Source organism: Sinohyriopsis cumingii, chromosome 1 (genome assembly GCF_028554795.1).
Source record: "Sinohyriopsis cumingii isolate HCF-2022 chromosome 1, ASM2855479v2, whole genome shotgun sequence".
In the NCBI taxonomy this organism is placed as follows: Eukaryota; Metazoa; Mollusca; class Bivalvia; order Unionida; family Unionidae; genus Sinohyriopsis; species Sinohyriopsis cumingii.
Window position 1 is genome coordinate 88,310,131 of NC_142961.1, and position 15,727 is coordinate 88,325,857.

A 15,727-nucleotide genomic window follows, 5' to 3' on the forward strand; every position below is an offset into this window, starting at 1 on the left:
TTGTGAAGGACTTTGTGGAAATATAAATGATTAAAAAACAAACCGCTAATCCAAATGAAACACAAATATAATTTTTGACCCATGACCCATCCAGGGGCACAACCTTGAAACAAGAGTGGGTTATAAGAGATTATGGTGCAATATACAAATGTAGATATGTTTATAACTGACTCAATTTTTCTGAATTATGTCCCCCGTTTACAATTACATAAGAATATTTTTATATTATTCTACTTTGCAGAAATACTTAATTGGTAAAAGTATAATCTAATATCATAAAAATAAGTTTACTAATTCTTTAAAAATTAATGTACATTTCTAGATTAATTCTCAATATAATATGATTATAATATATGATTAATTATTTATAAAATGCTTGACTGTAAGTATTATGTACACCATAATTTTTGATTATATAAACTGAGTTCTGATAAACTATGTAATATTAATCAAGAATACATCAAGATATTTTTTTAAAAAAATTATTTATTTATTTATTTTCTATATCTTTAATAAGTGTGCATTATACACAATACAAATATTGATCAAACTGTTTATCTCTATTTAGTAATAAATGTTATAATAAGAGAAGGGGAATACATGTTAACAGTGTAAAACATGAAATGGAGTGAGCTGGGATTACGAAAGTACAAGCCACAGAAACTTTAGCCAAAATATGTCTCTAATAAATGGACAATTCTTGATTGTGACCCCACCCTGGGGCAGGAGTGCTACTAAGAAAAAGGGAGTATGTGATCATGTTATATCTGCAAGAACAAACTTAAAGAACTAATAATGTTTCCTACCTTAAATATTTTCAGCATGTTTTCTAATTTCATTGTGTTTGTTTTTTGTAATCATATCATTATCTATGTTTTTTTATGTTATAGCTTTTGTCTAATGTTGTAAAGCGCTTAGAGCTTCTAAAGATTATGCGCTATACATAGTCCTCATCATTATTATTATTATTATTATATCCCTAATAGAAAGTGAACCAGTCAAGAGATTACTTGAAAATGATGTAATGGAAAAAATCTTTAACCAAAGGCTTGATGTACCATCTTAGGGGAATATATAAAAGAAGAAGTGAAAGAAAGAAATATGATTGTGCAGATTTTCTCATTATTTTTTTTTATATGGATTGCGAAAGACAAGAATTGGCTCCAGATGGAAATTAACCTTCCATTTCAGTGATTTCTATAAAAGCAAATCCAGCCAAGAAAATTCAACTTAGCTGAATTGTAAAAGTTGTTTCCTCTTACCATTCTTTATACATGTTGACAATTAAAGTAAAAATCTAAAACATTTAATTCACTGTAAGTGAATTTATCGTACGGTATTTAATCCTCTGGTACTGACTCCCTTAAGGTATCTATCTAAAAAAGCCTGTTTCATATTTTCACCAAATGCTAAAATGTGTATAGAAAGAAATACAATGTGAAAAAAATAATAGTATTATATCAGGTTCTGTTCTGTTTGATTTATACATTTCCCTAAAACCTATAATACAGGCAAGTAAATAAATAAACTTAAATAAAGCTCTCTAACATCAACCCATAATATTGAAAGGGATGCATGATTTGTGCAGTTTTGAGCAAAACAAAAGTACCCCCTTATAAGGACAAAAAAGTAACCCCTTAGGAGAACACAAAAGCTGAGGTCAAAAGGTCAAGCAATATAGAGTAGGGATTTGAGTAGTAAGTTTAAATAAGTTCTGAGGATGAAGCGATTGTTGATAAATGTGTTAATAACTATTCATATATTCCATTGGCATTTTTTTATACAGTTGTTTTTATCATAGCTATCTTTCAGGAAATAACACTGGTGGATTATTTTTACTAACCAATCAAATTATGCTCACGATGGCGTGCCTTCTGACCTCCAATTTATTTCCCCAAGAGAGGGTATTTGTGTTTGCTCAAAACTATGTATACATCACATGTAACAAATATGGTTTGTTAGAATGAGATTTATTTCAAATGTGTACTGTTTATTTATTTGCCTGTGGTGTTTAATTTAGGGAAAATCAATGCAATGGCAACTGGTACATTATGGCAATATTTTCTCACCTTGTCTCTTTCTATACATACTGGCATTTAGGTAGAAGTTTCAAACTAACTTTCTGACATCTCTTTTGGTGCAAATGCATTCTAGCAGGGTTTAAACTTAATACAAACATACAAAATATGAGTTATTTGTGGAATATGTGATTTGAAATTTCCAACATTTGCAGCTACTGATAAGTGATAAATACTTGAATGATATACAGCAAATAATTGGTAAAACTCCACAAAGTACACAAATACTTCAGGAAAAAAAAACAGATGCACAATTCAGAAACATAACATAAAGCTTGTTTAGGTATTGATTAATTTACCATGAGATAAACTGTTTAACAGGCATGTGAGAAAGCCTGCCAGTAGCTTCTCGTGGGTCGGTGGTTCTTTCCGGGGTTTTCCGGGTTCTTCCTCCACCATTAATACTGGCCGCCATGTATAGCCTATCGTGCTGAAAAATGGCGTTAAACCCCACAACAACAACAACAACAACAACTGTTTAACATGTAGCTTAATACATGTATCTACTGACTACACTGAGGACTCAGGTACAACCACTGCATTTTCAAGGGGAAGCAGGATATTGCTTTTGTGTCCAACCATTTCATTCACAAATATGTAGATATTTCTTAGATTTTATTTTCATTTCAATAAAATATTTGACTGCATATAAATATACTCTGATGACTTTTTCTGCATTTTCTGTATCACAGATGTTTGCAGATACTGGTATAGTTTATTACACTGATGTTCCCTAAAATTGATATGTTTATTCCTTATACATTTTAGCAACATTGCTGAAGCTGCAGTCAGTGTTGTTGTTGTTGTGGGGTTTAACGCCATTTTTCAGCACAAGATAGGCCATACATGGCGGCCAGTATTAATGGTGGGGGAAGAACCCGGGAAAACCCCGGAAAGAACCACCGACCCTCGAGAAGCTACTGGCAAGCTTTCTCACATACCCACATTGGCTGAATCTTAGACTCGAACCGCCGCAGACAGAGGTGAGATGGCAGTGATCCGTAACGAAGAGCGCTTTAGACCACTCGGCCACTCGGGGCCCCCTGCAGTCAGTGAAACGCTTCATTATTATAACATATTTAATAATGGCTGATTGATATGGTTGCATGATGCTTACTGGATCATTAAATCATAACTTATTTTCTGCCAAAATGCTAAAAATTATCAGGCTTAGATGATTTAGAAGCTTGCTAAATCTAGTGTCAAGGTTGACTGTTGATGTACTTTTTATGGTGCAATATACAAATGTAGATATGTTTATAAATGACTCAAGTTTAAATCACAATAAACAGTTCAGCTGTACATTTATTATTTTTGTTCAAAAATAAATTACAAATGAAATTGAGAGCAAAGTCATTTCTTATTATTCCAAAACTCCTGAACCGCTATTAAAAAACAGCACCTAGTACAAAAACGTACAAAAACAAGAGACCTTTGAAGCAACCAACACTCTTCTGTCTTATTCTATTATCCTGGAATTCGAAATAAGACCATTCTTTTTAAATGTCGAGTCCTGAAAACATCTCTGATATTCCTGAATGAAAAAGTATATTAAATAAATTATCAAATTAGCAACTATGGCAGTCATATAAGAACTGCACCATTTTCATGTGACCAGCATTTCCACAGAATTAGTGACAACATTTTCAATAAATGCATTTCTGGAAGCTACATCTGAGGTAAGACTGGCACCATTTTCATCCAGAAACAACACAATATAAGTAATCTTCAGGCGAAAACTCCATTTTGATATTTCTTTCCACATAGAAGGAGTAGCAGTAAGATTTTTAAGATGGTCACTGTGGTAGCCATATTTGATCTCTGATCTGCACAATTTTTTAAGATGGTCACTGTGGTGGCCATATTTGATCTCTGATATGCACAATATTTTAAGATGGTCACTGTGGTGGCCATATTTGATCTCTGATATGCACAATTTTTTAAGATGGTCACTGTGGTGGCCATATTTGATCTCTGATCTGCACAATTTTTTTTAAACAAGTAGAGACAATTTTTTAAAAACAAATAGAGACAATAAAAAGTCTTCAAAAAAACCCATGCTGATCAGACTTTCTGTTCAAGAGAGATATCAATGACAAGATTTTTGATCCACAAGCAGAATCAATTTCATTTAGAACCAGACATTTAAAGATATCTTTTGGTGAAACTGAAGGTCAATATGACTTGAGAAGAAGCAATAAAAAGATTTTCAATATGGCTGCTATTTTGGCCATACTGGACATCATATTAGTGCCATATTCATTTTGGACCAACCAATCAGTATAAGAAGTCTTTTAGTGAAACCTCATGTTGATATGAACACCCAGTCAGAAGGAGTAGTGATAAACTTGTGCTAATGTCAGATCATAGATGACTGACAAGGGACAACAGGCCATCACATAATCTCTTCTGGTCTATTACTAGTACAGCTTAAAACTGCATGTAAAAATATGATTTCACATTATTTTACTCCACTTGCAAAAATATGAAAGTAGTTAAAGTAGCCCTGTAAAGGGTTCACTACTGGAGGATTAAATGATTGATAAATTTACTGGGAATCCATTAGATTTACTCCAAGAGGGTACAATGTACAAGAATACTAAGGAAAGACAACTCCAGTTCCTACAGATTCCATTTAAGTTGACTACCTTGCCACTATGTGCCTGTGGCAAATACTGCAATAACTATATATAAAGAAATCAAAACTAGAGGTTAAATGGTGTGAAACAAATGAGAAACAAAACCACCTTTTTAAGGCACGAATTTAAAAAAATGAATTACAAATTTTTTGCTACCTTTTATTTTTAGAAGTTCTTAATTTTCCTCCTGGTTATAATGAAATTTACTTAATTTTCATTGAAATGCAAAAATTTCTACCAGTTTGATCCATTAAAATAGTACATAATACCCTTGTAACATGATGCTACCACCATCTTAGGGGTCAAATTTTAAAGCAACAATATTGAAAGGAACATTTATTTATCAATTTTATAAGACTGGTCAAGAGACATTAAAGATAACTTATATATATAGTATTTGACTGCACATTCAGGATTACTATGTTTTCAAGATATTAAATTTTCCAAGACAATTCACATTTTATACAAATTGTTTTAAAATTTCTGCCATGATATACATTGTGGGAGGTAACTCTAAACTGATGTCTACAACTAACTTCAAATGTAGTTAATCTAAAGTTTCTGATGTCATGTGAAAACTATTAATAGACAAGCAAGGTTCCATATATCAGTTATGATGCGGAAGGAAATATTTGTACATTATAACATACCTAAAGGTGCAACATAACCTGAATTAAAAAGTTAAAAAATAGCAATTACATTACAAAAACAGTTTCCAGCATACAGTGGACACTTGTTAATCTATACTCCTCAAAGAGACACAAAAATTAATCCCACAGATGTTCATCTTTGAAAGCCATTTTAAAAAATTTGATCAACTTTTAGATGTGGATAAAAGGTGTCTAGATTAAATAAGTGTCCAGAAAAACAATACCTCATGTATCTTCTAAGAATCTGTAAACTAAATCTCATTAGCAAATTTATCAGGGGCTAAATATTTATTATTTGCTGTTATTGCAAGTAATTCTTTTTGGCTACAGGCAGCCACTGTTAGCCCAGAACAAGTTGAAAATGTGCTGGCCAAGTAAACATTTTTGTTATTTCCCAAGCACTTAATGTAAAAGGTTTAAAAATAATCCCGCAAACCTGATTATTTCATGGAATTCTGCAAAAATATACTTAGCCTAGGCAAGAAATAGCTGTCAGATCTATACATACCATATGTAATCACTTACAAGTCCAACTGCAAACAACATAGAGCCTTATATACCACTGCAGCAGATAGGAGTGTTTTCTTTGTTCTACTGATTACTCTGAACAAACTGCATGGACCCAGATCTACCAGCACATTATGTGATGCAGATCTGGGTCTGTGCAGTTTGCAGTTGGACTTATAATTGAGTCCATATGGTATCTGTCCAATTATACATTTTAAACAGCACAATTCACAAATTGCAGTTAGTTTTCCTTGAAATACACCAATCCCCAAAACTGAAACATATCTTATTAGAAAATATATTTCCTCTACCAAAATGTATTGTAAAAATGTTTCTGTGACTGTATTGCCTGCTAACCTATATCTGCAAAACCACCAAATCTGTCACAACAACTTGGAAATAATAATAAAACTTCGTACACTACAATGTGTTAACTTCTTTTTTTAAATACAAAATTTTAAGAGTGATGTTTTTCTTATAAGGATTAGAATATATATGCCTCAAAGTTTCTGTCAAGTATATATATATATATATATATATATATATATAAACTGGACAAGCTGCATTATTTGTCATTTTGTGCTTTAAAACCTGAAGAAAAGAAATTAAATTCTGAAATGCAACTTAACACTCATGTTTTTACCTGCTCCTTTAGTGGTGACAGTTCTTGGCTTACTACGGATGCCATCCCCTCTACGAGTGTAACCTGCCACCTGCACATGGTAGCGAGTATCAGGTTTAAGATTAACTATTACAGCATCCATCTTGTTTCCATCCTCTGTGTCAATCCTTTTCTCTGTACTTGGTAAGGGATCATCGTTAGTATCCACTTCCACGTAATATACATAGTATCCACGAATAATACCATTTCGCTCCTGGGCTTGTGGTGGATGCCATTCCACAAAAATTGTGGTTGAGTTAACTGCCTCCACCTTCACTCGTTTTGGTTCTCCAGGCACTGGGAGAGAAAGGGAGATAACTTTAACCTTAACTTGCACTAGTTAAGTTGAAATAATTCCTTTAAAAACCTTGGTTTGTATTATCCTTTATTAATTTTTATTTTGCAAGGTTTGAAAATTAACAATCAAATAAAAACAGCAGTAGATAGAAGAACATACACACAGCAGAAATACTTGATGATAACTTTAATAACTCTTCAATACAAGGGACCAGACTGACTTAAAGAATTTATTATCACAATTGAATTCTTGAAGAATTTTTTAACACAACCAAAATGATTTGTTAACTGAAAATAATTATCAGCAATTAATGTCTTTAAAATTACTGAATGTTTGCATGTATGTATTATGATTCAAGAGTACAAGTAAATGTTATACTGTATTACAAACATATTAAAAGTAGAATCTGTTTATTACCGATATATAGCAAGTCACCAGAGAACAGAAATTTAATCAAATATGAAATAAGAATACCTTATGCTCAGATGAAAATATTATTCTGTAGAAATTTTGGATGAACTAACCTGGGATAGCTTTATCTTGTACTACAAAAATCTATATACATCTCACATCAACAGCATCTAGGTATATTTACATGAAAACTCAATTATGATTGTCTCAACTAAAACTGTTATTGACAAGGTACTATTTATGTATTTTGTATTTACATGAATATAGTGTGCAATAAAATAAGTATCTTGTATAAATTATTATTTACAGTAAGACTTATTATACAATTTAGATAAAATTTCATATGCAGATTTAGTATTTTTAAGGAATTGTGGGACACTTTTATCTTTGACCTCTTTTAATTACAGGGGAACCCCACGATGACCTGTTTCATTATAACACACATTTCAAAGTAACATGGACAGCTCAAAGCTCCCAAGTTATGCTGTCTTTCATGTCCTTTATGCTTGTCCTTTATTCCCTGCCACTGCTCAAAACATTAGGCAAGCTGAGGAACTGATAAAAATAATTCAGTTAAGTTTCAGAAACATACAGCAAATATGTTGTAATTTATGTTCTTACACAGCATTGATAAATTTTCATTGATCATAGTCTTTTTTTTAATCATTCTTGCTATACCATGGTTCAGCACACAATATGGCCAGCATTTGTTATACTCTCCTTAAGAGAGCCTCAAGGGAGAATAGTCCTTGACTAATGAGTCACCCTCTATAAATAAAGCATTATTATTATTATTATTATTGACCCCAACTTGTGTATCACAGATGAATTCCCCTGCATGATGAGATGACAGATCTTAATTTAAGTTTTGGTATAAGCTATTATTATTGAGACTGTATATTAATTTGCAATAAAACTATGTTAAGCTCAATTTAGCCAAAACTGTAATTCTATCTTTTACTCAATCACAAATTAATGTCACTGCTTTCCATGCAAAGGGCATACTGAAATACATTAGCCAATACTGGCAGATCATGCATTAAAAACCACATATAAAACTTGTTCATGTGTTCATTTTTAACTCCATCCCATCTCAATGCAAATTAAAATCCTCCAAAAAGGATGCATAATCATGCACATTTTCATGCCACTCTGCATTTTTTAATTAAAAATTAATTTTTTAAATATTTACCATGGTATAATGGGGCAACCATCCTAATTTCAATATTGCTGTGTTTTTAATGCCACCAACAATTTCACATTTTGCACTGAACTATCATAATCCTTGTACTGAGTTAACAGTTTGGCTAAAATACAAGTTTGTTTTTCTAGTCATCCTGAACAAAGCCAACATTCTCCATAAAATGAAAAAACAAAACAAAGAGAGAGACAAAACTGCTTCTAGTATATTATGTTATAATTAACAATCAAGAGATAACAGTTTTAGTTTCCACAACAGCTGAAGACATATTTATTGTTAAGTTATATGAATATAGTAGTGGAGTAGCCATATTTAACATGGCTGGCCTTACAGAATTTCAAGTTCTTCATATGGTCTCATGTTATATTATATGGACTTCTGCAGAATTGTCAACACACATGAAAAATTACTTAAAATAATTATCTAAAAATATTCTGAGTGAACAAGCTAGTGAATGTAATTCATATGTTTTGTTGTTTCTTGCAACATTACTGAAAGGTGTGAGATACCTATACTTTTTCAGTATAAAAGATGTTCCACATTCTAGCATGAAAGTAACAAAGTTTGTATGATAAGGTAATTGTAGTCAAAATACGCTTCCTATGATCCCAACTCACATGCAGGAAATATCATGCAAAAGGTTAAGCTGTTAAACTTACTCTATCAATTTATGTATAATCTGGTGAATTGAACATTTGTTTAAAATGTATGCTGGTAAATTATTTGCTGTCAAAGAATAATAATTAATTTACACCTGAAAAGCATGCAAAACCAAGGCTATGAATTTCACTAGTAAATTAAGAAAAAAAATGTTTAAACCATATGAGAAAAATAAAACTTGTAATTGTAAAGGTGGGCAGGGTTTTTTAAAAATATTTTATTTCATTTTACATGGCCTTGGACATAATGTTAAAATCTTAAATTTCCATATTATATGCAATACAAAATCAACTTAACTTACTTGTAGGTATAGTTATCACATAATAAATGACATGCAGAAGGTGCACTGTGTAACACATGCAATATACATTAAACTTAAAAAAGCAAACATAAATACCAAGCGATCTAGATCGGAAAAGTAGCAACTCATAAACAATATAATGATGATGATGACAATGAAGATGCAAATAATGATGACAAAGAATGGAATGATTTTTGTCTTGGATAATTTGTGGAAAAACAGTTCTCACTAATATTGTCACCTTTTAGAATCATTGTGGGGCAATTACAGACATAACTATTCAGAACACAGGCTTGGATAATAGGAATACAAATATATTATAGTCAGTATGTAAAATTTCAGAAACAAAAAAATCATTTAACACACTAACCCCTTTACTTCAATATTAACAGGAGGCTCAAGTGGGCCTGATATAACTCAACTGTTATCTTGACTGAACAGCAGACCATCTCACTAAGCAGACTCGTGTAGTACTGTAAGAACATATCCTAAGCAAACTATCTCCCAAACTTTATATCATGCTGAATTGACCTATTTCAATATATCCCGATACCAATTCTTACTAAAGATAACCATATAATAAACATAAACATTCTTTCATTTAAGTCATCCAAAATCATGAGAAATGTAGTCTCTAGACTTAGAGGTGACAAGTTCAGCCACTCTGATGAAAGATATCACATTATTATGTGCTGACCTCACTTACAATAAAACCTATGTATAACAAGGACAATATAGGCCTAAGGTAGTGCACGAACTGACCAGAATTCTGTCTCCAGAGTGGTAACAAGCAAAGCCAATCAGAAAGAAGATAATGCCATTAATATTTGATGCAAGATTACCCCATTAATATGCACAGGCTTCACTCATAACAAAATCATTCAATATTTTGATAATATTAACCCATTTACCAAGTCTGATTAAAACGAAATCAGAAATACTGTATCTTAAGTGTAAAGAAGCTTAGCCAATCATCTGCAAGTCACCTCACTGCTGTGAATAGGTCTTTCTTATAATTTAAAAAAAAACATGTATCTTGAAGATAGAAGCCCATTTACTAAGTTTGATAAAAAATATATGATCAGAAATAGAGATTTTTCAATGCTGACAAGCTCATTATTCAGATGTGAAATTACCTCATTAATGTACATTTAACTTCCTCATTTTTACTCATCCAGTAACTTGATGATTTAATCCTATCAACCAAGGTTTATCAAAAAAGGGCATAGGAATACTGTCTCTAATTTGGTAATAAGCTCTGCCAGTCACATGCAACATGTTTACATGTGTTGAAATCTTGGATTGTTGAACTTGTGTGAAATCTTAATCATATAAGTCTATATCTGAAGTTTGATCAAAATCATATTAAAAATATGGCTTCCAGGGTAGCAACAAGCTCAGTCAATATGATTCAACATCACCTCATAAATATGTGTGGATCTCACTCACTTCTAAAATTGTCAAAGATCTTGATGATAAAATAGCCCAAATATCAAGTTTCATCAAAAATCAAATCAGAAATTTGGCTTCCACAGTTGTGGCAAATCAGATGCAAGATCACCTCTTGATCATTACTTTACTTTTCCAGATCTTAATATAAGCATTTATTCCACATTTGATTAAAGTCAGATCAGAATTATGACCTCCAGAGTGGTAACAACCTCAGCCAAAAGAATGCAAGATCATTCTATCAGTACATATGGATCTCAATCAAACTCTTCTGTGATCTTGATGATATGAGCATACATTCCAACTCCGATCAAAATCAGATAAGAAATCGGGCCTTGAGAGTGGTAACAAGATCAGCTGAACTAATGCAAGAGTACGTCATTAATATGCACAGATCTTGCTCCTTAACATAAAAGATCATAATGATAAAAAGCATATATTCCCGTTCTGATCAAAAGTGAATATAAAATATGGCCTCCGCATCAATAAGGTTAGCCATCAGAAGGAAGATCAACTCACAAATATACGGCTCTAGCTCATTATCAAACCTGTAGAAGATTTTGATGATATCAACATATATTTCAAATTTTAATGAAATTGGATGATAAATATGGACACCTGAGTGGTAAAAAGAAATTGGTGATGGGCAGACAGTGCATGACAGATGCAGGGCAAATCCATAAACTTGCTAAGCCTTAGAGTCAGGTGATCTAAAACAGGAAGGTAAACTAAAGTTACATTTCCATAACCATAAAAAAGACACCAAAAACCTCAGTAACAAAATGACTTGTGCTTGAAATTGTCTGCGTCAGATACTTGCAAACACTGTTTTTTTTTAACAAGGTACAAAATCCTTGAGATGTTTTAGAAACAGTTTTGGTCTTGTGGGGTTTAATGCTGCTTTACGGTCTGCACATGGTGGCTAATATATTTGGTAGAGGAAGAACCCATGTAAATGGACTGCAGCATAGCATGCCAAGAGTTAATGACAGTGTAAATGGCCTGCAGTATAGCATGCCAAGGAGTTAATGACAGTGTAAATGGCCTGCAGTATAGCATGCCAAGGAGTTAATGACAGTGTAAATGGCCTGCAGTATAGCATACCAAGGAGTTAATGACTGAAAATGGCCTGCAGTATAGCATGCCAAGGAGTTAATGACAGTGTAAATGGTCTGCAGTATAGCATACCAAGGAGTTAATGACTGAAAATGGCCTGCAGTATAGCATGCCAAGGAGTTAATGGCAGTGTAAATGGCCTGCAGTATAGCATGCCAAGGAGTTAATGACAGTGTAAATGACCTGCAGAATAGCATGCCAAGGAGTTAATGACAGTGTAAATGGCCCGCAGTATAGCATGCCAAGGAGTTAATGACAGTGTAAATGGCCTGCAGTATAGCATGCCAAGGAGTTAAAGACAGTGTAAATGGCCTGCAGCATAGCATGCCAAGGAGTTAATGACAGTGTAAATGGCCTGCAGAATAGCATGTCAAGGAGTTAATGACAGTGTAAATGACCTATAGCACACTACATATGATCATCAATTGTCCCAAGTCTGGACTGTCTGGCTTTAATGGCACTTTCATCATTACTGGTTATATCATGCCAAGAAAATAGGAGCAGAGTGTCCTTCCCAAGGATACAGTAAAGCAGCCAACCCAAGCAGGCATGGGTGGGGATCAAACCCTTAATTCTTATATTACAAGCCTGATGCTCTACCAAATGAGCTACCAATGACCCCAGATGAAATCTAGACAAACACTTTAAGACATGCTAGTAAAACTGGGGGATATAATGTTAACTTAATCAATTTTAAAATTCAGAGATGTTAATTAAAATGTATACAGTGTCTGGAGACTGAACTAACAGTTTTAAGACATGCTGATGATCTGGGGACCTAAAATGTAAAATTGCTAAATGTTAAAATTCAGATCTGTTAGTTAAAACATCTGCAGCACTATGCAATCATATACAAGTTTAAAACTTGGAAAGTTTATATCGATGTTAGTTGCATCCATGCTTTATTCCCATTCTTTACTACCATGCTCCCTGTTAGGTTCTTAAATGGCGCATCCAGAAGGGTAGGGATACAAATCTAAAAGGTTGATGATCAAGGGGATACCTACCATCTTCATCTGTTCGTACCACAATTGGATGAGAAAGAGGCCCATCTCCAACACTCGTATAGGCTAACACCCAAATTTTATAAGCTGTCCAAGTGGATAAAGATTGAAGCAATACTGAACGAGATTCACTGGCTACATCTTCAACTTGGGCATCCTTTTCTGTACTGCGAGTAGAATTTTCCACAAAAAGAATTTTATAGCCGACAATTCGTCCATTTTGCTGGTCTGGAGGTGGGGGCTTCCAGGTGACTTCAATGCTTCGAGAATTGATGGGCTTGCCGCTAACGGCTTGGGGTGGAGCGCTGGGGACTATGAAGACAATGGAATGATGGGAATGATGAACAAAAGAAAGAAAATTAAATAAACAAAACAAACAAAAATGATGAAGCATGCAAATAATCTGATCATCAAAGTCTAACTGAAAAGTGAAGTTCTGCTGAAAAAAATTGATTTGTGTCATGAAGCAATATTTTTCTAAGCAACGTTTTTTACTGAACCCTTTCTTCATTTATTTTTTAAGTGATTTATATTATCCAAACTCGTTCCATCAAGCAGTTTTGTCCTCCATACAATGCAAGCATGTGGAACTGATAAAACAGATTTCCTAAGTCCTATCATTAGTACAGACCTTTAAAGAACTTGTGAACATCTACTGAGGAAATGATGTTTCATTCTCAGCTGCAAACCTAAAACCATTTATTCTTTTGAATGCAGATCTTATTGGAGAAAGGTCCCGATTAAAAACACTACCTCATCAGACATTAGCCTACTTCATTCCACACGTGCTGTTAATGGCCTGAATAAACTTTCTGTGAACATGGTGGAGGCCTTTACTGTACAGAATCTCACATGAATGACATTGGTAGTATGAAGGAAAATTCTAGAAATCAAACCAGTTTTAATCCTGTATTGGTTACCTATTCACAGTAAAATGTAAAATGGAATTCAAACTCAATTTTGTTTGAACCCAGATTGACAATTTGCCTGAACAAACAGAAGCACATAATAATTAACTTTCATCACTAAACTGGAAAGCAAGATGATTGTTCACTGCAGTGGCCATGAAGCCTTGGGATTTGACATCTCATGGAATGTAAAATTTGACAAGATTTAGAAGGATTACAGCACTCAAAGTTCACCAAAAGGACAAACATAACAAAGCAATTTTAACAATGAAAAAGATTTTAAACGTGTTTCAAAGTCCATTTAAATCTAACATTATGTCACTTAATCTCCGAAAAGTATGTGTATATAAAATAGCAGTCATTTTACCTGCAAACGAAAGTGCAATTTTCTTCTGCTCTCATAATCTGTACACAAATTATTAATCTATTCAAATGTTATTTAATCATATCTGTAACTTTGTCTAGGTAACTGGAAAGTGTCAATACAAAAAATGGGAGTCTACGGATACTTCCTTGGTGCCTGGGAAAACCATATCAGTGTCAAGATGACTGAGGCTTCACTGTATTTGATGAGTACTACAGTAAAATGTTGATTATCTGGATAATGATCATCGACATTCACTTGTACGGATTATCACCATGTCTCCTAAATTTTTTATTGGAATATACAAGTATCTATAAATACATTTATAAATGAAACTAATGAAACTGATGAACATGATGTCAACATACAAGACTAACATAAATAACAAACACAATAAAATATAATCTCGTACTATTATAATTACAATGGTACTATTATAATTAAAATGGTACTATTATAATTACAATGGTACTATTATAATTAAAATGGTACTATTATAATCACAACGGTACTATGAATAGCTAATTTATCTTTTTAAATTAAAAATAAAGTTAATTACCTATTGCAATAGGTGTGAAAAGAATCCATGTCAGCAAAGTTTACCTTTAATCAAAACCTTTAGACAATTATTTTCACAATAAACCACATATAATGACCATCCTTCATAACATGTTATTGTGCCATCATCAATAGTCTGATCAGATCTCCAAGATATATACAATTTCAATGTAAAATCCGATGATGAATTTAGTATTTAATTGAAGTATTTTAATGATAATTTTTTATTATTTCTACATTTTCTGCTTTTAAACATGTCATTTGTCTACAGAATGTTAATATCTATTTAGTTAAAGATATTAATAGTCAAAAGTAAATTTATCAGACCAGTTTATTCCAGATACTTCCAGTAACAGTTCTACTTTTCCAACTAAAATTTGATCATCCAGGTGACTGATTATCCAGACAAAATCTATGCCCCCAATGGGTCCAGATAATCAACATTTTATTTTATTTTCCTACACTGCAAACAACGATTAGCAGACAAGCATCTTTCATGACTATGAATTCAATTCTTTTAAGGTGGGATATAACTTTCTTGGATTTGTTTGCTACAAACCAAAGAATTTAAAAATCCAAATTAAAATATCATTGCCATTAATGCCACATCTACCAGGTGTATTCATAAATTTAAATGCTAATGTACAATGGTTCCTCCAACAATGCCATTCAGGGGAGTCATCAAGTGTATTGTGATAAAGGTGTGGTCATGTAATACTGGGGAATATCAGAGACAAAAATAATTCAACCAATACAATGGAATCCATGACAATACCAATAGTATATCAAGGATTGTGTTATACTTGGGTACTTTAAAGTGAAATCTGTGAAAATACTCATGTTATATCAAAGACTATGTTATACTGAGATATTTTAAAGTGAAATCCATGACAATACCCATGTTATGTCAAGGAGAGTGTTA

At 32.8% G+C, this 15,727-nt stretch overlaps 1 protein-coding gene across 11 annotated transcripts in view; it reads right to left on the bottom strand.

Annotated features, from left to right (window-relative positions):
• Positions 1 to 15,727, bottom strand: part of LOC149807303 (receptor-type tyrosine-protein phosphatase delta-like) — a 434,670-nt gene that overhangs the window by 72,057 nt on the left and 346,886 nt on the right. For 7 of the 11 annotated variants that reach the window (XM_089965081.1, XM_089965090.1, XM_089965118.1 and 4 more), the window contains 3 exons: positions 12,979 to 13,287; positions 6,518 to 6,832; positions 5,368 to 5,385 (listed from right to left, as the gene is read on the bottom strand). In XM_089965081.1, coding sequence (XP_089821207.1) covers positions 5,368 to 5,385; positions 6,518 to 6,832; positions 12,979 to 13,287 — 642 coding nt within the window. The remainder of the gene's footprint in view (positions 1 to 5,367; positions 5,386 to 6,517; positions 6,833 to 12,978; positions 13,288 to 15,727) is intronic. The other 4 variants (XM_089965151.1, XM_089965097.1, XM_089965134.1 and 1 more) reach the window with 3 other exon arrangements.